This window comes from Dromiciops gliroides, chromosome 1 (genome assembly GCF_019393635.1).
Source record: "Dromiciops gliroides isolate mDroGli1 chromosome 1, mDroGli1.pri, whole genome shotgun sequence".
NCBI lineage: Eukaryota > Metazoa > Chordata > Mammalia > Microbiotheria > Microbiotheriidae > Dromiciops > Dromiciops gliroides.
Window position 1 is genome coordinate 677,232,117 of NC_057861.1, and position 23,480 is coordinate 677,255,596.

The 23,480-nt window shown below is 38.9% G+C and overlaps 1 protein-coding gene across 5 annotated transcripts in view; it reads left to right on the forward strand.

Moving 5' to 3' along the window:
- DOCK3 (dedicator of cytokinesis 3) overlaps window positions 1–23,480 on the forward strand; it is a 529,377-nt gene that overhangs the window by 321,343 nt on the left and 184,554 nt on the right. For all 5 annotated transcript variants that reach the window (XM_043985259.1, XM_043985293.1, XM_043985275.1 and 2 more), the window contains exons 8-9: window positions 324–365; window positions 3,193–3,347. In XM_043985259.1, the coding sequence (XP_043841194.1) occupies window positions 324–365; window positions 3,193–3,347 (197 nt within the window). The remainder of the gene's footprint in view (window positions 1–323; window positions 366–3,192; window positions 3,348–23,480) is intronic.

A 23,480-nucleotide genomic window follows, 5' to 3' on the forward strand; every position in this document is an offset into this window, starting at 1 on the left:
AACCTCCATGAAGAGGGGTTGGGTGGAGGTTGGGGAGAATGTGTGTTTGTGTGTCTAGATATAATTATGTATACCTGATAAAGGTCTTTTTCAGATGTATCAGAGGTGGCAGTTGTAGAGAGGAGGGGAAATATGGCTTATCCATATATTTAGCCCACAATGGCAAGTGGTTTGTAATATAAGTATTATAGAAAGAATTCTTCTTAAGTAAAAATTAAAGCCCCATGGAACCTATATATCACACTGTGGTGGGGAGGGATTTGTTACTCAGAAAATAAACAACTGCTAATTGACTGAAGGATTGCTCTCTTTTCTTTCCCTAGCACTTATCTAGCCGGCACAGTGTACAGCAAAGTACATCTCAGGTAAGCTGACTTTAAAAAAAAATACTCCTTATCATTTCCAGTTGGCTGCTTTCTTTTAAGATATGAGAATGCCTTGAGAAATGTTTGGCTTCTTGTTTGAAGTCACCTTTCATCTTAGGACCATGACCCATAAATCAACTGACCTTTGAGTATGTCAGCACTCTCAAGGATTAGGTTCCCTGCCCAAAACTTCAAGCCCTCGTGGGCAGGGCAGCCACTTGGCAGTTACTTAACAACAGCACATAATCTCTTGGCAGCATAGCACTCACTCTGCAAAAGCTATCCCTTTCTCCTCATAGAACTGGGAACTCCTCAGGTAGTCAGAGGATGGTAAGGTCACCCTTTTATGAATATATAATAGCTTCATAATTTCATTTCCAACCTAACCTTGAAATTAGCTATCCAAAAGCAGCCTCAGGGGAATGGTTCTTTAATACGTTCTCCCAGTTAAGACTACAAATTCACAGTGCATGCTGGAGCAAACTCTATGCCGTCCTTAGCCATCCATGTCTCCATTTGTAACATGGAACTAATAACAACTGGTCTTACCTACTTGATGGGAATAGGGTGAGAGTTAAAAAAAAAAAAAGAAAAAGGTAATCCAATACTTTACACAAAGTATGACATGCAATCAACCATGATGCTAGGGAGGGGTGTGATCTGGATCCGCAGAATTTGGGGTTGTTTACTATCTATTCTATAAATTGATCCCCAGAAATTCTTCTTCTGAGAGGAGCCAGTAGCAAAGCACCACCAACCTTGAACCAACCTCTTGGTTTCTAGCTCCCTGCCTGCCGGTCCGATAGCTTCATTATACACACAACATAACCAGAATGTGCAGGCGCCAACACCCTCAATAAATGCTCCCAACATCACCAGCTGTTCATGGCACTGACAAAAAATCTAGAACCTGGTTCTGGAGCAATAGTCCCCACATTCTCATCAGCCTGAAATATCCAGTTGCCAACAGCAACCCAGTGACTCTTATTTTATATTTTCAATTGTTTTCATTGCTATTGTGCTTCTTTGCTCTTTTTTATTTCTAGGCTTCTTCTTTTTGACCTTTTGACCTTCCCATTCTTTGTATTATATTCTTAGATGATAATACTAGTTGGTTTCATTACCACCTTGATGCAGACCCTAATCAGTATTATTTATCCCCTCATAGCTAACAGTCAGTGTCTTTTTGCCTGTGCTTTAAATGAAACTGAAATGAATGTAGCCATATTTTTAGCAATAACAAATCCTTTAATCTGCATGCCCCTTTATTAAAAAGAGTCTCATTGTCAGAGATGTTATTATAGCTTCATTTAGTATTATCTCAAGCGAGATAATATATATAAAAGTCTTTGAAAAGCCTAAAGAACTGTAAAAACATAAGGCTTATTCCAAAGGGGTTATTTTAGTTAACTTTTGCTAACCTATCTCAGCACAGAGTATTCTCAGAGTATGTTTGCACAGTCTTCTGTAAGGACTGATACTTTCTGAGCAAGTTTTGATATACTGACTATAGATATATAAATGAAAATGAGATTTTTCTCTAGTTTATCAGAGATCTTCTTGTTCAAAAGAAAGCTAATCAAATATCCAGTCTGTGACCAAGAGACTTAAGTTCCAGTCTCTCCTGAAATCCTATCTATCTCTAACACTAGCATTCTATCCTCTTGGCTCCTTCAGGCATAAAGAAATTGACTTTATACCAGTTAATACACATGCACACACACACACACACACACACACACATCAACAGTGAGGAGAAGAGAAGTGAAAAGCATATGAGAATTTTATTAAAAGTTGAAAATATTTCTCTGCAACAATTAATTCAAGAGATATTAATGAATGTAAATCACCTTGGACTCTCTTTAATGAGGCATTGATACCCAGGTTCACATTCTCATTGTCATCCTCAGCAGTTCATTCTCAATTGTCCCACTTAGCCAGTCATTTGTCAAACCTTGCCATTTCTTTCTCTGTGACATCTCTTATATATGTCCACGTCTGTCCATTTACATGACCACTATTCCTCATTCAAACCTGCATCACATCTTCCCTCAACAACTCCATTAGCCCTCTAATTCATCACTCCCTCAAGTCTTTCTCCACTCCAATCCATTCTTTACACAGCTGCCCAAATGGTTTTCCCAAAGCACACAAGTCTATTTTACTCTCCCACCACCAATTTAATAAATTCATGAGGTTCCCTCTTACTTTTAGAATCAACTAGACACTTCTTTGTTTGGCATTTACAGCTCCTTTACAATCTGGCCCCTCCCTACCTTTCCACTCTTCTTACACGTTACTCACCTCCACAAATTCTCTGGATCAACCATATTGGACTGCTTGCCTTTCCTTACATATAACTTCAATTTCCTTGAATATAACTGTCGCTGTGTTTTTGGACTCACTATCCCTCCATGCCTAGAACATTCTCCTTTCCCATCTGTGCTTCTGAGAATCCTTTGCTCTGTTCAAGATTTAGTGAAAATTCTACCTTTTTCAGGAGGCTTTTTCCAGGCTCCCTAGATGCCAGTGCTTTCCCCTTTAACATCACCTTCTGATATCATTGATCCTCTTCAAGAACAAAGGGTGAAAAACAATAACAACAACAACAAACTTCTATCTACCAATTTATGTACATGTCATCTCCCCCATTCAAATGTAAGATCCTTGAGTTTAGGGACTGTTTTCCTTTTTTTTTTTTCTTGTATCCTCAACATTTATACACCATACCTGGCACAGAGTAAGCTCTTAATAAATATTTATTAATTAATTAGTTGAGTAACGTGTCATTAAAATATGTCAAATATCACTGCATCCTTCCACATAGGTGGATACCATTCGTCCACGTCATGGAGAAGCCTGCCGGATACCAGTGCCACATCATTTTTTCCTCAGTCTAAAGAGTTTCACCTACAATACAATTGGAGAAGATACAGATGTCTTTTTTTCCTTGTATGACATGCGAGAGGGCAAGCAGATCAGGTAAGGATTGTGTCTGGTATGGATTGATTTTTGCTACAAATAAGGGTACTTTGTGAAACCCACATAGATTGTTAGGAGAAAATAGCATCCTCTTATTGGAACACATATTGAAGGTCAATATCTTGATTAATTGATTGGAGACCTTTAATATTGAAAGGGTGTTTCCTTTGATTTTACTTCCTAAAAAACTGAAGAAAGTTATTTGATTTATGGCCATCATGTTTAATGTACATGGAAATGAAGCCTCTAAGTGCTAATATCACAGCATAAAATGGTATCTTGAATATTTCATAATACCTCCTACACTTTCATTCTTATCCAAGTAAAAATAACATTCTATCTCTCCTGTATGGTGGGACATGATGCAAAAGATTCTGTAGGGAATATGCCTTGAGTTGTTTTTCCATTTATGAGAATAGATTGGCATTCTTCCCCCAGTTTCTGTTGTGACCAACTGTAAATGTATACATAATAATCATCTAAGATTTTTAAATTCAGTTTGTGGCCATAGATCAAAGTAAGCTAACTGACCCGTATGGAAATTTAACTTATGACCCTTGTCCTCATCATCTCTATTCTGTAACTGACTTGCCAAATTGACCAAAAATGTCCCACGAAATATGCCATGTAGTTTTATCTCCTAATTTGTTTTTTTTTATTTTCTGACATAATATATTGCAATTACTTCAGGGTTTCAAAAGGGCTCATCTGTGTTTTGTTCCCTGCACCACCACAGATCACAGCTTCTTCACTTTAGTATATTTCATGAGTTAGTGAGACCAAAAATAAAAAATCATCACCTGACAGCCTTACTTCTGGTAATAAGCCTTTTCACACTGAAGTAACATGATCCATAGAAGAGAGATGCCCAGCCTGACCCATTCTCAAAGCCTCTATAGCTTTGTAGGACTTAATGAAGCAGAAGTCCCTAGTATCTTCAAATATAAGCTTTCATCTCCCCAACATGATAGTAGTTGTATTTATGCCACCTACTTGGGGAGAGCTAAAACAAAATGGTGATACTTGGTGTACATATTAATTGACTGTTGATAAACATGAAGGTTTCTTTGTGATACAATGATTAGATTTAGTGGAGTTTCAAACTATGTCCTATGCTATTTAACCAAAAACAATTTAAAAAGCAGAAAATTATCACATATTTTTAGAAGTTCTAGATACATTTAAAATCATTTGAAGATGTCTCAATAATAATCCCATAACCTTTCTATCTAAATAGAAAAAAGTAGGCTAGTTAATTAAATGCATGCTCCTCTTTTGTATTGGTGACATTGAAAATTTTGCTTCCAGAAACACAATTTTAGTTTCCCAATATTATCATGACAGCTCAATATTCTTTCTTTACAATATTCTTGGTACCATCCACTATATCTTAAATAAATGGTATCTCAAGGTAACTCCTTAGATTTCTGTCACCATAGAGCTTTAAGCTTCTATTACAGATGGATGTTAACTCAGTCTTGCATCACTTTCCAAAAGCAATCTTCAGAAATCCCAGAGGTTTACAAGAGTATCACATAGGGCATAACTAATATTTACAAAGTAAAATTTATTTCCTTTTTGTATATGGCTTATCAGAGGAATTGTTTAAATGACTGCATCTCAAAGAAAACGTTGTCATGAATAGACTATCAATGTTCCTTTCCTCCTGAGGAACCAGAGTAAGCAATGGGGAAGCAAATTAACAAGAAAACTAGACCCTTCTCCATTTTGAAGTCCCTACTATGGTGTTAGAAAATGAACAGAGGCAGTGATTTTTATCAATACATGTGTAAAAGGAAATATTCATAAATCATTCTTTGAGTTTTGATTAAACCCTACCTTGATCTGTGAACTGAAATATTAAATATTTGCCTGAGGCCTCTTTTTGCCACTAGTAGAAATGGTCAAATATACTTTGACAAGTTAGATTTATATTTGTCTCATGCTTTAAAAAAAAGATGGTAAAGATCTTTGTGCCTTTTTGTTATATTTTGTAAGATCATCGTACCAAGGAAGAGACATATTAGAATCTTTGCCATAAATACATAAAAACCTACACAAACCTACATGCAACAAAAATGATCAACCTCCTGAAGTGCATACAGTTGGATGTAAATGTAAGCCACGTCTCATATGTCCACATATTATAGAACTAGAACCATGGTTCTTAGTGACTTTTGTCTCCTTGAGGGCAAGTACCATGCTTAATTGATTTTGTTCCTTCCAAGGCACCTTGCCCTCAAGAGGTATTCTTAAGCAGTTTCCGAAAATCAAAGTGGGAGATAAATTTAAATAAGAAACCTAGATTATGGGTGAGGCATGAGAGTTTAGACTTGATGGAATAGGGGAGCAGAATGATTCTAAGTTTCTGAGCAGTAGAAACCATGAAAATGGTATTTTAAGAACATTTGCAAGAGGAAACCCTCCCTGGGGTATTTCAGTGACATTCTTTAACACAAGCATTACATAACTCTACATAACTCTTTTTTTTTTTTTAGTGAGGCAATTGGGGTTAAGTGACTTGCCCAGGGTCACACAGCTAGTGTTAAGTGTCTGAGGCCGGACTTGAACTCAGGTACTCCTGACTCCAGGGCCAGTGCTTTATCCACTGTGCCACCTAGCTGCACCTCTACATAACTCTTTAATCATGATCATCAGAAGAGAAATGTCAATACATTAAGTGGCCTGTGTGGCAAAGGGGCCCTTGGCTTTTTCCCAGATCAACTAGCAGCAACTCCCTCCTTTGGTCTACAGTAGAGGCTCTTTACTTTTCTTTGTATCATGGTCCCCTTTCTCTGGCAAAGTCTATGAACTCTTCTCAGAATAATGTGTGTGTTTTTAAAGTGTAAAATAATATACATAGGATTACAAAAAGGAAACCAAAGGTTAGTGAAAATAAAGATGTAGTTTTTCCCATCCAAGTTCATAGAGGCCCCAAAATCTATCCATGGGTCCCAGATTAAGAATCCCTGGTCTATACACATAATCATAAAAGTCAAAGCTCAGTCCCTCCATGCATAACTCATTCCTATTAGGAGGTAATAGGTGTTCCTCATCCTCCAGGATTGATCCATGCATGGCCAAACTTTCCAGAGGATCAATGCCTAGGCAGTTTGGATAACTTAGTAATCTGGGCACTCAAATTGGCCAGTGTCATAGCAAAAGCAACTTGAGCCTTTGGCTCCATTGACAATATGAATTGGACACTGGTTCCTCTTCCAAGATCCCACCTCATCCCACTTCCATACTGCTATTTTCTCTGTTTTGGCAAGGATTCCCACCCTTGCTGACATATATATTCATTGATTGCCTCTGAGGCTGTTCATGTTGAAAGGAGGCAGCCTTGGTATTAAAGTCTTAATTTAGAAAGTATCCATAGGGCTACAAGTCAGCAACCTCCAAATGACCATTTTGTCTTTTTATGTGCTTTTTCCTTCTTGAAAAGCCTCACACAACTAGACTGTTCCTAAATCATTTCCCCTTGACTGATCCTAACCCTATCCACTCCAGCACCAAGTCTGCTAATGTACCTGTTGACTTATAAGAACCTTTACTTGGAAGGGAATATAGAAACATTCTAAGGATTTATAGGTGAGGTCGTGTAAAAGCCGGATGCTAATGTGCCAGTGGACTCGTTCTCTGGCTGGCAGCTATACTCCAAGCTATACTAGCATAAGGTATTTAGGGCCCAAACAAAGTGATCTAAGGAGTACAGAGAGGACTTGGTGACAAATAAGCTAGAGAAGATGAAGGAAAATGAAGACTCAAAGATAACTCCAAGGTTTCTGTCCTGACATAATGGTGAAATTGTGACAGAGAGGAGCCAGTTTGGCAGAGTAGATGATGAGTATGATTTGGTAACATATTGAGTCAAAGAAGAGATGCTATGTCAGCAAATGGAAATATATCACCAGAACAAATGGAGGAGGTGAGGGACAGAGGGTTCTTTGGAGAGTTTGTGCACAAAACTAATGTTGAAGCTCTAAGAAGGAATTTTCTTCTTTAGAAAATAGGAGGGGCAGCTAGGTGGCACAGTGGATAGAGCACCGGCCCTGGAGTCAGGAGGACCTGAGTTCAAATTCGGCCTCAGACACTTAACACTTACTAGCTGTGTGACCCTGGGCAAATTACTTAACCCCAATTGCCTCACTAAAAAAAAAAAGAAAGAAAAAGAAAATAGGAGAAGAGGAGAAAAATAAAAAACAAAACCTTTAGAAATCCCACTTAAAGTTACGAAGAAGTAAGAAATGAAAAACAAATTATAATTGTGGAGGTAGGGAATGAACCAGGGTGGTACACTGCCAGAGAGATCAAGGAAGAAGCTATTCAAGAAGTAGAGAGTAGTCAATGGTGTAAAATATTGTCAAGAGGTTAAGCAAAGATAAAGGAAAGGAATTAACTAGAAGTTAAAGAAATTCAAGAGAATCATTTCAGTAGAGTGGTAGGAATACAAGGATTATAGCAAGTTGGGAAGGAAACAATAAGACAAAAATATTGATATCACAGACCAGAGATATAGGTTGGAGTCCTACTTCTGTCATCTATTGGCTGTGTGCCATTTAAGTGTGATGCTTAACTCTTTTTGAGCATTAGTTTCTTCATTTAAGATCTCTTCTAAAATTCTGTAGAAGTTAGAGCTATCTAGAAGTGCCTAAGGCAGTAGTAATGAGTTCCCATCACTTAAAGCCCTCAAGTTAAGATTGTACTGGTATGACCATTTGTAGGGGAATGTTGTTAGGTACAAATTGAGCTAAATTCCCTCTGAAGTCTCTTTCAATTCTGGACATTCTCTGATCCTTTTAACATGTAGGCAATAGCAAAAATCTAAATGTCCCACTTGATTATCCCCAAAAGGAAGTGAAGATATAAGCCTCATGGGGAGAGCAGGCTAAGTGAAATATACTTTAGGAAAGATGACCTATATATGTTATGAAGGGAGGGAGGGAGGGAGGGAGAGAGGAGGGGGGGGCAGGAAGGAAGGAAGAAAAGAAAGAAAGAAAAAGAAAGAAAGAAAGAAAGAAAGAAAGAAAGAAAGAAAGAAAGAAAGAAAGAAAGAAAGAAAGAAAGAAAGAAAGAAAGAAAGAAAGAAAGAAAGAAAGAAAGAAAGAAAGAGGTTCTCAGCAAATGGATACCTCTTATAGGTTTAAATGAAGTGGATACTGTATATAAGGATTTTGCTCTTAGAGGCTCCTACTACCATTCTGTAAATATTCCTTTTGGAACTAATTGAACTCGTTAACTGTCACAAGATCAGTGCCACAGACTTGTTGGGCAGATTTCGTGGGGTCCTTTCAGCCCCAGAGCCCCCTAGAAGCCTTCAGGGGCTTCTTGAGCAATAGATACAGCTCTGACCTTTGTAGATGAATTAACATTGAAATAACCCATATCAATCACTATCGTGGCCCAAATGACAGAAAATTAAGACAGAAATTAGTCATTATACTCATATAGACTGGGCTTTAGAGAGATGCAAATATGACATGGGATTGAATTCACAGGGAGAGAGAAATGTAAAATTCATAAGGCTGTTGAGGATGTTAAGAACCCCAGAGAGTTGGTTTCCTTCACTGAGGAATGGTTTTGCCTGACTTTTGTTTGATTTGATGTTTTCTGAAGCTGATTGAGAAAAAGAAGAAAAAAAGCTTTTAATCAAATGTAAAGTGACCTTTTTACTGTGCTATTCAAAAATTATACTCTCATTTTCTGATTTGGTTGAGGAAAGAATTCCAGCATTCCAACAGTCTTTTGTGCTATTAAGTGTATATGATAAAACTTTGCTAATTCAATCCATTATTTGGTTAACCAAACGCAAGAGTTCTTACTTTGGGATCCAAAGATAGAGTTAATGTGTAGATTTCAGAGGATCTATGAACTTGTATAGGAAAAAAGTTGGATCTCTATTTTCACTAATTTTTTTCCTTTATCATCCCATGTATCTTATTTTATATATTTAAAAGCATTCTCTGAGGTGTCCATAGGCTTCACCAGACTGGCAAAATACAAACTGGCACAAAACCCCTCATCTAAAGTGATGCTTCAGGGCAGCTAGGTGGCACAGTGGATAAAGCACCGGCCCTGGATTTGGGAGGACCTGAGTTCAAATCCAGCCTCACACACTTGACACTTACTAGCTGTGTGACCCTGGGCAAGTCACTTAACCCTCATTGCCCTGCAAAAATTATTTTTAAAACCATTTAAAGGGGCAGCTAGGTGGTGTAGTGGATAAAACACCAGCCCTGGACTCAGGAGGACCTGAGTTCAAATCCAGCCTCAGACACTTGACACTTACTATGTGACCCTGGGCAAGTCACTTAACCCCCATTGCCCTGCCAAAACAAAACAAAACAAAAAACCATTTAAAGTGATGCTTCTTTAGAGAAGTATTCCAGAAATTACTTAGACCACCTGGATTCGCTATCATTGTGTGGTAGCTCCAATGATTATACCAGCCTCCATGACTCTTCTGTATCTGTTTGTCCACATTTTCCCTATATTTCACAACTGTATCTTCTCTATACCAATATTCTAGTCTTTGGGATCTTTTAAAAGGCTTTCAATTGCTTCGTTCTTTTTTAATCATCTGATTTTCTCATTACCAAGACATTCAGCCTGTGCTCCCAGTGTATTATTTTGTAGCAATTGCCTGTAAGGCCCAGGGAATTCCAGAGAAAAGCTTTCCTACCTCTGATTTCTGCCTTTTCCCCAGTCCACCAGTGATGCTGTCTTTAAAAACAATGCCAAGTTCCAGAGAAATCTTTCCTGGGCTGTCTCCTCTGACCAGTCCTTAAATGGTCCTACCTTTGATGTGCTCCCAGCTTTACCTCTTAGAACACTTGAGCTTACTGAATAATTCAGCTCTTCTTATTTCTGTGCATTTGGAGATATTTTGTTTGGCTTGTGAAGCCATTCATATGTCAAAATCTATTTTACAAAGCCTTCCTAGCAATGTATCTCTCCTCTACTCAATTATCATCTACTATTATAGAAAAGGAAATGTTTGGGAGCAGCTAGGTGGTGCAGTGGATAAAGCACCGGCCCTGGATTCAGGAGGACCTGAGTTCAAATGCAGCCTCAGACACTTGATACTTACTAGCTGTGTGACCCTGGGTAAGTCATTTAACCCTCATTGCCCCACCAAAAAAAAAGGAAGTGTTTGAATTCAATTGAACAAATATTTATTAGGCGCCTACTGTATGCAAGGCACTAAAAGGTGTACTCTGACTACCAGTCTTACAACGTTTGGCAGGAGGCACACCTAATATATGATTGGGATGGAGTATGATTGTGCTATTAGAAATGACAAGCAGTATAGTTTCAGAAAAACCTAGGAAGACTTGTATGAACTGATGCAAAGTGATATGAGCAGAACCAAGAGACCATTGTACACAGTAGCAGCAATATTGTAATGATGATCAACTATGAGAGACTTAGATACTCTGATCAATACAATGATCCAGGACAAAGGACCCATGATGAAAAATGTTATCCAACTCCAGGGAGAGGCCTGATAAACTTTGAGTACATATTGAAGCATAGTTTTTTAAACTTTCTTTATGTTTCTTGCTTTTGGAGTTGCGTTTTTGGGGGGTTGCAGCATGGCCAATAGGGAAATATGTTTTGTATGACTTCATATGTATAAATGAAATCATATTCCTTGCTGTCTCAATGGATGGGGCAGGAGTAGGAAGGACAGAGATCATTTGAAACTCAAAAAAGGTAATTAATGTTATTAATAAATAAATATATTTAAAAGAGTCACCCCTCAGAAAATAGCAAAGTACTCAGAAAACATTGTCAAGGAGACAGATGTTACTAACCTTATGACATCTCTCACCGCCATACCCTTCTTTCCACTCCTGCAGCCACAACTCTGGTTTAGACCCTCATAAGTTCTTGCCTGGACCACTGCAATAGCCTCCTAATTGTTCTCTATTCCTTGTCTCTTCTGACTTCAAACTATCCCCCTCAAACCTGCCAAAGTGATTCCCCTAAAGTGCAAATCTTTTTTTTTCTAAAGTGCAAATCTAACCACTATAATCTGTTAGTTCCCATCACCTCTAGAATCAGATATAAACTACTCATTTGGGCATCCAAACTTCTTTTGGCCTTGCCCCAAACTAACTTTCCAGCCTCATTACACAATACATTTCTTCTCACACTCTACTATTCAGCCAAATTCACTTTCTTATGGTTCCTCATACCTGACAGGAGAACTAGATTGTACAGTAGATAGAGTGCTAGTCCTGTAATCAGGAAAACCTGAGTTCAAATTGAGCCTCACTTACTAGCTGTGTGACCCTGGGCAAGTCACTTAACCTTTGTTTTATTCAGTTTCTCCATCTATAAATGGGAATAATAATAGCACCCACCTCCCAGTATAGGATCAAGTGAAATGATATTTATAAAGCACTTGGCACAGTGCCTGGCATATAATGTGTTTAATGATTATTTCCTTCCTTCCTCCTTTTTTTTGTCTTCTTGAGAAGTGGTCCTGTCATATTTTTTTCTTTTTATCTCTGGGCCTAGCACAGTGCCACACAGGTAAAAAGACTGAACCATGCTCACCTTTCCTTGCACAGAAATAACTCTCTAACTCTCCTTCCTGGTGGCACCAGCAGCTCTACTGTGTAAAGGACAACCACTTTTTCTAAATATACCTGACCTGGATGCCAACAAGCTTCCTGCTTGTTCTTGGAATTCTCCAAGTTTCATTTGTAAAATTCAAATCAACAGCCTTTAGTTTAGAAAAATTAGCTTAGAAGCCTGGGTTCATCTGTTTTCTATAGACTAACCCCAACCTCAAAGAATGAAAAGGGACTCATGACCGTACAGATTTTTGGTACCTGACTGACTTTTTATCATCCATATAAAAATGCCCATTCTTTCTGACAAAGTAACAAGAAGAGATCCTACATCTACACAAATAAGTATGATACAAGGTGGCACCTTATGGGCGCAAAAGGAGATCTGTACTAAATTAAAGGAGGATGTGATTTCTTTGAGGAGGTAAGACCTGAAAAAATGGGATTCTTATGAAAAATATACTTACGTGTTGGCTGCTACTCTAATATATATTGCTTATAAAAATGACTTAGTGAAAAAGTATCGTGAGTATAGAAATTTCTTCCTTTTTTCCCCTACAAAGAAATCTTTTAATTCTGTAAGAAACATATGCCCTGGGGCAGCTAGGTGGTGAAGTGGATAGAGCACCGGCCCTGGAGTCAGGAGGACCTGAGTTCAAATCCGGCCTCAGACACTTAACACTAGCTGTGTGACCCTGGGCAAGTCACTTAACCCCAATTGCCTCACCAAAAAAAACACACAAACCAACAAACAAACAAAAATAGAAAAAAAAAAAGAAACATGTTGCCCTATAAAATGCTTTTTTGATGTTTGTCTATACATTTAAAATAATAATAATTGCAACTGGTATTTAATTTGTTCCATAAGGTTTGAAAAGTACTTTATCTATGTTCATTTACTTAATCTTCAAAATAACCTGTGGGTTAGATGATACCATTTTAAGAAGAGGAAACTAAGCTTAGTAAGGTTAAGGGACTTGTCCATGGTCACACACATAAAAATTGGAACCCATCTTCCCTGAGTCCAAGTTGAACATTCTTTCCACTAGACATGAAGTCTTGTCCCTATTGCCAGCAGTTATTAAATAATATTCAAAGTTATTTAATTAGACAACTATTGAGTTAAGGTTTATAACCAAGCTACAAATTCTGTGATTCTTTTTTGGGGGGGGGCAATGGGGGTTAAGTGACTTGCCCAGGGTCACACAGCTAGTAAGCGTCAAGCATCTGAGGCCAGATTTGAACTCAGGTCCTCCTGAATCCAGGGCCAGTGCTTTATCCACTGTACCACCTAGCTGCCCCTAATTCTGAGATTCTTAATGTGCTTTTTCCCAATCCTTGCCTTACTGCAGGAGCAAAAGGAGATGACACACACCTTAGGGCCACTTTGCTCTTCTTTATTTCACGTACTGCCTTGGCCAAGTAAATCAACACCTAGTGGCTAGCCTACTCATCGCAAGACCATAAATAAAGGGCTATTAGGGGGGCCCAGAGGCCATATAGTTCAATCTCTTTATTTGACAGATGAAAAATTGGGGTTCCAGAGAGGTTGTGACTTACTTGGTGCCACACAGCTAGTACATAGCAGTGCTAGGATTTGAACACACATCTCCTGGCTCCAGATCCAGTATTCTGCCACCTATCCATACTTAGGTAGCATGGTCCTCTGAGAGGAAATATTTTCTCTCTCTAGCATCATGCTCAAAGCTCTTCTAGCATGGCAGAATCTGCCAGGGTTGATATTTTGCCAGCCTACTCTTTAAAAGAGCAGCCACAATGGTGCATCAGAGTGTGACTTTGTTCAGGGCTGTGGAGAGATCCATGGCAATGAAACAGGTTGTAGCATATTACCAGTAAAGAATTACACTTTAGAAGTGATGCTAAAAATGTCATCACAGAAATGTATGACTGGAAAAAAGGTGAACTGGAGAGTCCAGTTACTCCACTGTTATCGCCTTAACTTCAAGAAATCTGGGAGATGCCCCACCCAGCTGTCAGGGGGATCCTTTATGGAACATTTATCAGAGGACATGGACCAGTCACATAAGGTGAAGAATCATGAGGAGGCTATGACCTCAACCATTCACATCACAATACCCACATCAGAGAACTCACAAAGCCAATGATGTAATCAGTAAGTACAATACATGGATTCCTAGAAGGGAGGAGAAGAGAGCTGCCAGTTCAAATGAGGGTCTCCCCTCATTCCCCATCCCCCACTTCCAAATGATCTCAATTGTTTGGAGAATCAAGAGGTCATTCTTCTTTATCCAAAGACTCGGACATTTCACTGGATTCAAAACTTGTCCTACCTCAAGGAGGCTGAAAATCCCTCTAAGATTGTTGATTTGTTTAAGTGAACAGTTAAAATCAGATAAAAATGTTGTCATCAAACTACTTCCAAAACAAGGTCATATTTGAAAAATATAGAAAGAATTCATTATTAAAATAGATTTTTAAATGAAATCATATCCTTTTAGTAGAGTCAGGTCAATACATGAACTTAATATTCAAGTCCATTTGCTTCTCGGAAACAAACATTGAAGAAATTTGCCCGAGAGGTGGAAAAATGAAACCTTCATGATGGGCCATAATCTGTGGCATAGAATTAAAAATGCATCTTTGCTTCTGATGATAGATCAAAAATTGTGCGGTCTCTCATTTCGTTCGTCTCTGCAGCTTTGTTCGCTTCTCTTTGCTTTCTACATTCTCTCGGTCATCTCATATATTGCTGTGGTTTCAGTTATCAGACCTATGCAGATAATTTCCAAATCAATATCTCTACCTCCAACTTCATCCTTTATCTAAAGACTTGTAGTTTCAGTTGTCTGGTAGAGAGCTCAACCTGGATGTCCCATCAGTACCTTAAACTTAACATGTCCAAAATTGAACTCATCACCTTTTCTTCCTAAACCTGCCTTTTTCTCTAGAACTCTGATTACATTTATGGCATTACCATCCTGCAGTTATCTAGGCTCAAAACCTCAGAGTCAAATTTCGTTCTTTCTTTCCCATACACCCCTCCAAATCCAGTCAGTTGCCAAGTCCTGGAGATTTTTCCTTAACAATATCTCTCAACATACTATCCACCTCCAAAGAAAGAACTGATATTGATGGAACACAGTCTGAAACATGCTATTTTTCACTTTCTTTAATTTGTTTCTTTTATTCAAGTGTTCTTGTACAAAATGACTAATGTGGTAATGTTTTCCATAATTGTACATGTATAAACCATATCTGATTGCTTACTGCCTCACAGAGGGGGAAAGGGAGGGATGGAAGGAGGATTTAAAAATTGGAACTCAAAATTATAAATAAAAATGTTTATTACTTTTTAAAAATCTCTCCCATATGTCCCCTTCTGTCCAGCACTCTAATTCATGCCCAAATTTTCTCACCCCTTGACTATTATTGTGGTCTCTTCTAACTGATCTTCCCATTTCTAGTTTTTCACCTGTTCCAATACAGCTGCATGTAGCCACAATACTCATTATTAAGAAATACAGAATCTAATGGGGGAGGGAGGAAACATTTGGATAAACAGGGCTCAGTTAGAGAACTATAGAACAGAAGGACCTGGGGCAAGACAAATGGGGTGGGGAGGGGTGGCTGTGCAGTGTGGCACTTTCTAAGCCTTAGGGGAAAAGCTCAGAATCCAGCTGAGGCCAATTCTCTTCCCCTAGAAGTGACTTGAGTCAGAGACCTAGGCTAGTGAGCCATGAATTTCCCAGCATGGGAGTAGGCTGAGGCAGCTTTGAGATCTAGCCCTCAGGGAAACTGTCATAAAGGGAAGGGAGTTAGAAAATGAGCAATAGGGGAAAATAAAGAAAAAGGACTGAAATTACCAAAGATCTGGGGAGGAGCAAAACACAAGTCAAGACTTTGAGCATATGCAGAAAAAACAAAGAGGAAGATATTTATAATAGGAAGGGAAATTGCCTCCAGATCAGGAGGGGGAAAAGAGTTCAGACATATATGAATAAGTATTATAAGGCCAAGAAAATCAATCAACACTTGATGAGGCAGAGGACCCTGTCAATTCCCAAGAGAGCATGGAACCATGGCAAGTTCCTGAATGGTTTAAAAGAAAAATAACATTTGTGAAAGCAGAATATATGGTCTGCACAGGAGAAATCATTGTCAGAAGTTTTAAAAACTTAAATCTATAGTGGCAAGTCTCATCAAAGAAGAAAAAGAGAGGAGAACTGATTGGGAATACATATACATATACATATACATATACATATACATATACATATACATATACATATACATATACATATACATATACATATACATATACATATACATATACATGAAAGTAAAGGACAATCTGGAAGAAGAAAAGCAAGTGCAATTCATTAAAACAAAGTTTGGTCTCCGTACAAGCAACTTAAGAGACAACTTGGAGACAACTTAAGGATTGTAGGTCTTCCAGAAGAAAACAAGTCAAAAACAAAAATACAAGAAATGATATAAAAAAACTGCCCAGAAATTCTGAAGATAAAAAAACAACTGCCAATTAGGAGAGCCTTTAGAAGGAAAAAAAACTGTACTGAAAACTCCAAGACACATTGTGCTTAAGTTTAACAATTCCACAGACAAACGACAAATTCTGCAAATGACCAGGAGAAAGACTTTCAGATATGTAGGAAAGGAAATTCAAATGGCACAGGACTATTCTGCACACACAAGAAGCCACAGGAAAATATTGGAATAATGTGTTCCAAAGAGCAAAGAAATTCAAGATGCAACCCAAAGTGACCTACCCTGTAAATTTAAGTCTAACCATGAAAATTTAAAAGTAAGTGTGCAACAAAAGAGACATTCTAAACATTCCTAGAAAGAAAACCAGACTTGAATAAATTATTTGCTTCTCAAACACCTCAGACAACAGAAATACAAAAAGAGCAAACTAGTACAGCAAGCAGTGACATCAGCAACAAAATAACAATAGAGAAACCATTAAGAAATTTTTTTCAGAATGTATATACAAGGAGACAATGGAGAAGACAGAAGTCAAACAGAAGTGGTAGATAAATAGGCCTAAAATATCATGGATTAAACATCAAAACACCCCGCCTACAAGTGAATCGATGTTTTGTTTCATTTTATTTTTTGGAGGGGAGGACTCAATTACTGAATAGGTGGGCCCATAAAAGGGGAGAGGAGAGAAAGAGAGTAGGGGAAATAGGTGATTCACCCTAATCAAGTCAAAGTCCAACAAAGAGGAAAAAATAATTCATGTAGTCTCTCAGAGGGAAGAGAGCCTATACAAGAATGGACAATGAGGCAAAGTGGGGGTGAAGCTTAAAAGGGAAGAAAGAAAAGAGGAGACCTTGTTTCAGTGGTGGAAGAGGTACTGCTGATGAATTGTCCTGTAGGGGAAGAGAGGTATTCTATAAATAGACCCCTAAAAAGGAAGAGGAAGGATCTTACCATGGGCATTATCCACAGGAATTTGGCGCTTGGAGAGATCACTCGATTTGCCTCAGGAGGAGGAAAATCAGTGATCCTGAGCAAAACTGAGACCTAGAAGAGTGGGAGGGCATAAACCCAGGGAAGAAGTTTTAAGACAAATTGGGGGGAGGGACCAAAGGAAAGGTAAAGGTTAATAATGAACTGCATGATCAAGGCCATAGGAAGATTCTTACCATGAGGTGATATCCTCTCTATCATTTGCAGGAATTGGTATTTCTGAGAGTGAGATCTACAAGACAATAATAGAAACCCTTTAGAAGAGGGAACCCAAAACAGGCACCTCAAAAGTTTTAATTCTATGAAGAATACAGAGAATAAAGAAAAACATGCTAAATATGCAGGTCATGAATCAAAGAACAAAATTCTAGGATAGATAGAAAGGGAAGAAAAATAATGAAGGGAATGAAGGAGAGAAATTTTTTTAGAATAAGGCACAGAAAATGAAATTTTAAAAAATTAATAGGGGGCAGCTAGATGGCGCAGTGGGTAGAACACCGGCCCTGGAGTCAGGAGTACCTGAGTTCAAATCCGGCCTCAGACACTTAACACTTACTAGCTGTGTGACCCTGGGCAAGTCACTTAACCCCAATTGCCTCACTAAAAAAAAAAAAAAGTTAATGGACCCTTCCTTTGATTCTAGTGTCAACAGGAAGCCATGAGAGTTTGTTTAATAGAGGAGTGATGTGGTCAGAGCATTACTTTAGGAAAATCATCTTGGCAGCTGTGTGGAGAATGACTTTGAATAGGGAAAGACTTGAGATGAGGAGACTAGTTAGGAGGCTATTTTAAAAAGGGATGAAGATCTGAACTAGGGTGGTGGGCTGTGTGAATAGAGAGAAGGAGATAAGATAAAGGAGATGTTGTGGAGATAAATATGGCAATATTTGGCAACTGATTGGGCATATGAGGTAAGGGAAAATGAGGAGGAAGGAAGGAAAAGAAGCAAGCATTTAATTTATTAAGCTGTGCTAGGCACTGTACTGAGTGCTTTACAAATATTTGATCACAATAACCCTAGAAGAGGGGCAGCTAGGTGGCACAGTGGATAGAGCACCAGACCTGGATTCAGTTGGACCTGAGTTCAAATCTGACCTCAGAGATTTAACACTTACTAGCTGTGTAACCCTGGGCAGATCACTTAACCCCAATTGCCTCACCAAAAAAACCAAAATAAAACAAAAAAACCAATAACCCTAGAAGGTAAGTGCTACAATTATCCCCATTTTACAGTTAAGGAAACTAAGGCAGGTAGAGTTTAAGTGACTTGCCCAGGGTCACACAGCTAGTAAATGTCTGAGGCTGGATTTGAACCCAGGTCTTCCTAACTCTAGGCCCAGCCTTCTATCTACTGTCCTACTTAGCTAAGAGTCAAGGATAATACCAGGGTTGTAAACCTAGGTGATTGTAGGAATACTGGTATCCTGGAAAGAAAATAGGGAATTTCACAAGTGCAGGTGGTTTTGGAGTCAGGGAGAAAGTAACATGTTCTATTTGGACATATTGAATTGAGATGTTTGTGTGACATATAATTCTCCCAGCCCATCCATGCTCTCTCATTGTGTACAACAGCTATTCATGCCTTCCCATAAATTCTTTACTCCGGATCTTCTCAAAGTGCTAGAGCCTCCTGCTCTGTGGGCATACCAGTGGAGCTTGTTTACTATTCGCAGATTATGATTAGCTCTCATTCATCCACCTGGGGATAGAGCAGGCCATGGAGAACTCTCTACCACCCTGCCTAGACCCCCCGCAATGTAGAAGTGATACCCTGTGAGACCAAGCTGAGACAGATCTTTCTTTCCTTCACTAACAGGGACCACTAAGTACAAGGAGGGCCACAGGTGCTCTCTGCCTGGGCTTGGCCTCTGTAACTAACAAAGCCATCACACTTCCTCCTCTCCTCACCCCTGTGATGGCAAATCATTAGCTGCATAGTGCGATACTCTCTCCAACTCCCCACTTCCCATTTTCCCATTCCCAGGTACCTCAGCCCTCTTGCTGATAGTGTACCACTATCACCCTACCCTCTTCCCTTTCTTCCATGCACCCTGGAGCATGGATTTATATAACAAACTTCTCATTTTAGGCATTTTCTTCCTACTTGAACTCATGGAAATATGGCTTTACTAAGATGATATTGACACTCTGACCATGCACTACCACACTGGATTCGCTTTCTCTCATACCTCGCCCTAGGCATGCTGGTCCTGGAGAGGTGGTATGAATGCTATTTGATCTCCATGGGCACTTCCATGGTGAATAGAGTTTACTCTCCATCACTCTCCAGACTCTCTTTCTTTGAAGTTTATATGATTCAAATTTATTACCCAGTTAAGATTCTAGTTGCAGTTTTCTTTCAGTCCCCAGGAAATTCTCCTTTCCTTCTGAAGGTATTGGATACAATTGTGGCATTATCTTTTATTCCTCACTCTTTCTCACCCAATGTATCAATCTGTTGCCTTTTTTTTTCATTTCTACTTTCACAATAATTCTTAGGTCATCACTCTCACTCACCAACACTTGCCCTAGCTCAAGCCTCCTTCAACTCTCCCATAGACCATTATAACAACCTTCTGTTTCATTTCCTTGCCTCAAGTCTGGCTCATCTCCAAACCATCCTCTATACAAATCTATTTTCCCAAAGTGCAGGTCTGACCATCTCACTTCCCTACTCAATGAATTCTAATGGCTCTCTATTGCCCCTACAATCAATTACAAGCTCCTTGGTATAGTTTTTCAAGCCATTCACAACCTGAGTCCAATCCACCTTTCCAAACTTCTGTATTACTCCCATTCCCACATATTATGATCCAGCCAAACCAATCTTCTTTCTATTTCTCAAATATTAAAATCTGTCTCTGCATTTTTGTAGTATTTGTCTCTCATTCTTGGAAAACACCCCTACCTCACCTTTGCCTCCTAGAATAATTTGTTTCCTTGAAAACTTGGCTCAAATGTGATGTCCTACATGAAGCCTTTCCTGGTCTCCACAGCCACTAATTCCTTCCCTACCCCCCAAAAAAATTACCCTCTCTGATGGTGTACATATGTGACAGATGCTTATTCATCTACATGTCTCCCACAATAGAATGTAAATTCTGTGAGGGAAGAGACTATCTCATTTTTGTCTTTGCATCTCCAGTGCTTAGCACATAAGAGTGGTTTAATAATTTCATGTTTGCTGATTTATTGAACCTTTATGCCACTTGTTCTGTGTAATTCTTGCTTGGTAACATACTGAAATCTACCCATTCCTACCACATCACTCTGGTGCCCTTTAAGTAACCCACAATGTCAGTTCTTCAGAGATTATACTATTCTAGGGCTTGCAGTCATATAGCATCACCAGAATATTAGTAATGTTATATATTGATGGACCAGCTCTTTGAGTTGTCAAAGATGGCAATGGAGTCAGCACATTTTCTGGGACTTTTTCAGGATTTTTTTGCCAAGAAACATTAAAAAATGTTCTGAACCCATTGCCATCCTGCAGGGTTTATATTATTCTGCTCAGGATTCCTCCACTCCCAGTGACCTTGGAAGAAGCTATTGTTGTTATCCAAGTTGGAAGAGGACAAAACCCAATAAGGTTTCTTAGGAAAAAAATTATAGATTAAAAGGAAACCTCTGAAATCTTTAGCATGCAGACTATAAGGTTACAAGCAGCTATACTTCAAAGAAAACTATTAGTTTAATGTGCAAGCAAAAAAAAAAAGATTACAAGAAACTTTAATTATTACAAAAGTTTCTTCAACTTTGGAAAGAAATCTCCTAAAATGGAGGTTGCCCTTGCAGTTTTGGTATGCAATAAGTGATAAATGGGTCCAAACTCATGCAGGGGATTGGTAATTAAAATAATCATCCTAAAATACAGATCTGACACAGTCAAAAACTTTCAGTATCTCCCTTTTGCCATGGAGATAAAACAGAAATGCCTGATTTATCACTTAATTCTCTCCATGAGTGCAGCTTCTGCCTACCCTTTCCAACTTATTTCATGTTTTCCATTCTTGCAAAACTGAACCACTAGTTATTCCCCAGACTCCAAAATCCATAATCCACCTCCATACATTCCCATAGACTATCTCCCATGCTAGGAATGTGTTCCTTTCTCCTTTTAAAAATCCTTATCCCCTTCTTTCATTGTTCAGCTCCAGTATTTTCTCTCTGTCTCTCTGTCTCTCTGTCTCTCTCTCTGTGTCTCTGTCTCTCTGTGTCACCATCTCTGTGTCTCTGTCTCTGTCTCTCTCTGTCTCTGTCTCTCTCTCTCTCTCACCCTCTCTGTCACCCTCTCTGTCTCTCAGTAATAGGGGTTAAGTTACTTTCCCAGGGTCACACAGCTAGTAAAGTGTCTAAGGCCACATTTGAACTCAGATAATCCTGACTCCAGGGCTGGTCTCTATCCAGTATGCCACCTATAGTGCCCTCTCTCTGAAGTGGCCTCCCCTTTTACCTCCAGCTTTTAGTTTCTTCTTTCCTCTCAAAATCTTCCTAAAACATTGTGTCTGGCTCTCTCCTTGGTCCCCCCTGCCACCATTACTCTTAATCTTGTAATATTCTTGTGTTCCTATGGGATCACCCCCACCTCCAAATAAAATATGAGCTACTTGAGGAGAGGAACTATCTTTAATCTTCGAATCTTTAGCACCCAGTAGAGTGCCTTGCACACAGGAGGAACCTAATATATGCTTGGTGAATTTAATCAAGCCAACCACACACCTTTGGCCTCTGTCATATTTTGACCCAGAACCATATTTTCCGACACAGTTTTTAACTCTTCTCCCCTTGTCCACCTAATTAAAGCAAGAGTTCTTAACTTGGGGTCTGCCGATCCCCAAAGGGTCCATGGTTAGATTTCAGGGAAGTCTACAACCTTAGATGGGAAAAAAATATGTCTTTATTTTCACTAACATCCAACTGAAATTTAACATTCCTTTAATTATTTAAAAGCAACACTCTGAGAAGAAGTCGAGTTGAGGGCTCTTCTGACAAGCATATGCTTTATCAGATTTTACCACAAGCTCAACTCTCTCCCCCATCGCAAGCATGCCTGCATCCCTTCTTTCATGCCCTGCTTCAAATGTACAAACTAGGACTTCCAGGCATTTCCAGGCATTAAGTTAACCAAAACACCAAAGAGCACAAGCAATACTTTGGTTTCTTGTGCATCTTTTATTAAGGCTCTGTTGTTATTGCTTGTTAAAACGTAGTTAGCTCAGGTGACAGGTAGTAATTTTAGCCCATTTGTATTTCTATGGAAACCCAGTGAATGCAGAAATAGCTCATCTGTAAGGCCTGTAATGCCCTGTGGCTTGTCGCCAACAGAGGAGCTGAATCATTCAGCAGCACTGAGCCGGAATTCACTAGGAAGCAAACTCTGTTGCTTAGGGTTATTTTTCAGAGCCAACCTCATTTCCCTCACAAATTTGGAGTGCCTTTCTCCAAGATGCCTTTGTAAAACATGCTCTACAACAGAATTCAAAATGCTAACACAGATTGAGTCTTCGATCCGGGGTTATTTTGGGTCATCAAAAGCCATAAATCGTCACAGGATTAAGACCTCGGAGACACCTTAGAGATCTTCTGAGCCCCTCTTTTTCAGATGAGTAAACTGAGAGCTGGAGAAATGAACAGCAGAAAGAGCTTTGGTTCTGCAGATGGAGGAGCAGAGTTCAAATCTCACTTCTTTCTTCCTGTGTGACCTGTCGGGAAATCACTTAACCACCCCTAGGCCTTAGTTTCTTCATCTGTAAGAAGGCAAGAAAGGGAAAAGTATTTATTAAGCACCTACTATGTGCTAGGCCATGTTTTACAAATAAATATTCTCTCATTTCCCCTTACAACAAGTAGGTACCATTATTCCTATTTTACAGTTGAGGAAATAGAGGCAGAGATTAAGTAGAAATTAAATGACTCATGCATAGTCACATAGCTAGTGTATGTCTGAGGCTGAATTAGAACTCAGGTCTTCCCTGCATCACCTAGCTGTTTAATGAGGGAGTTCCAAAGAAGAAATGCAAAATCTCAATAACTATGCAGAAATGCTTCAGATCTTTTATTATTAAGGGAA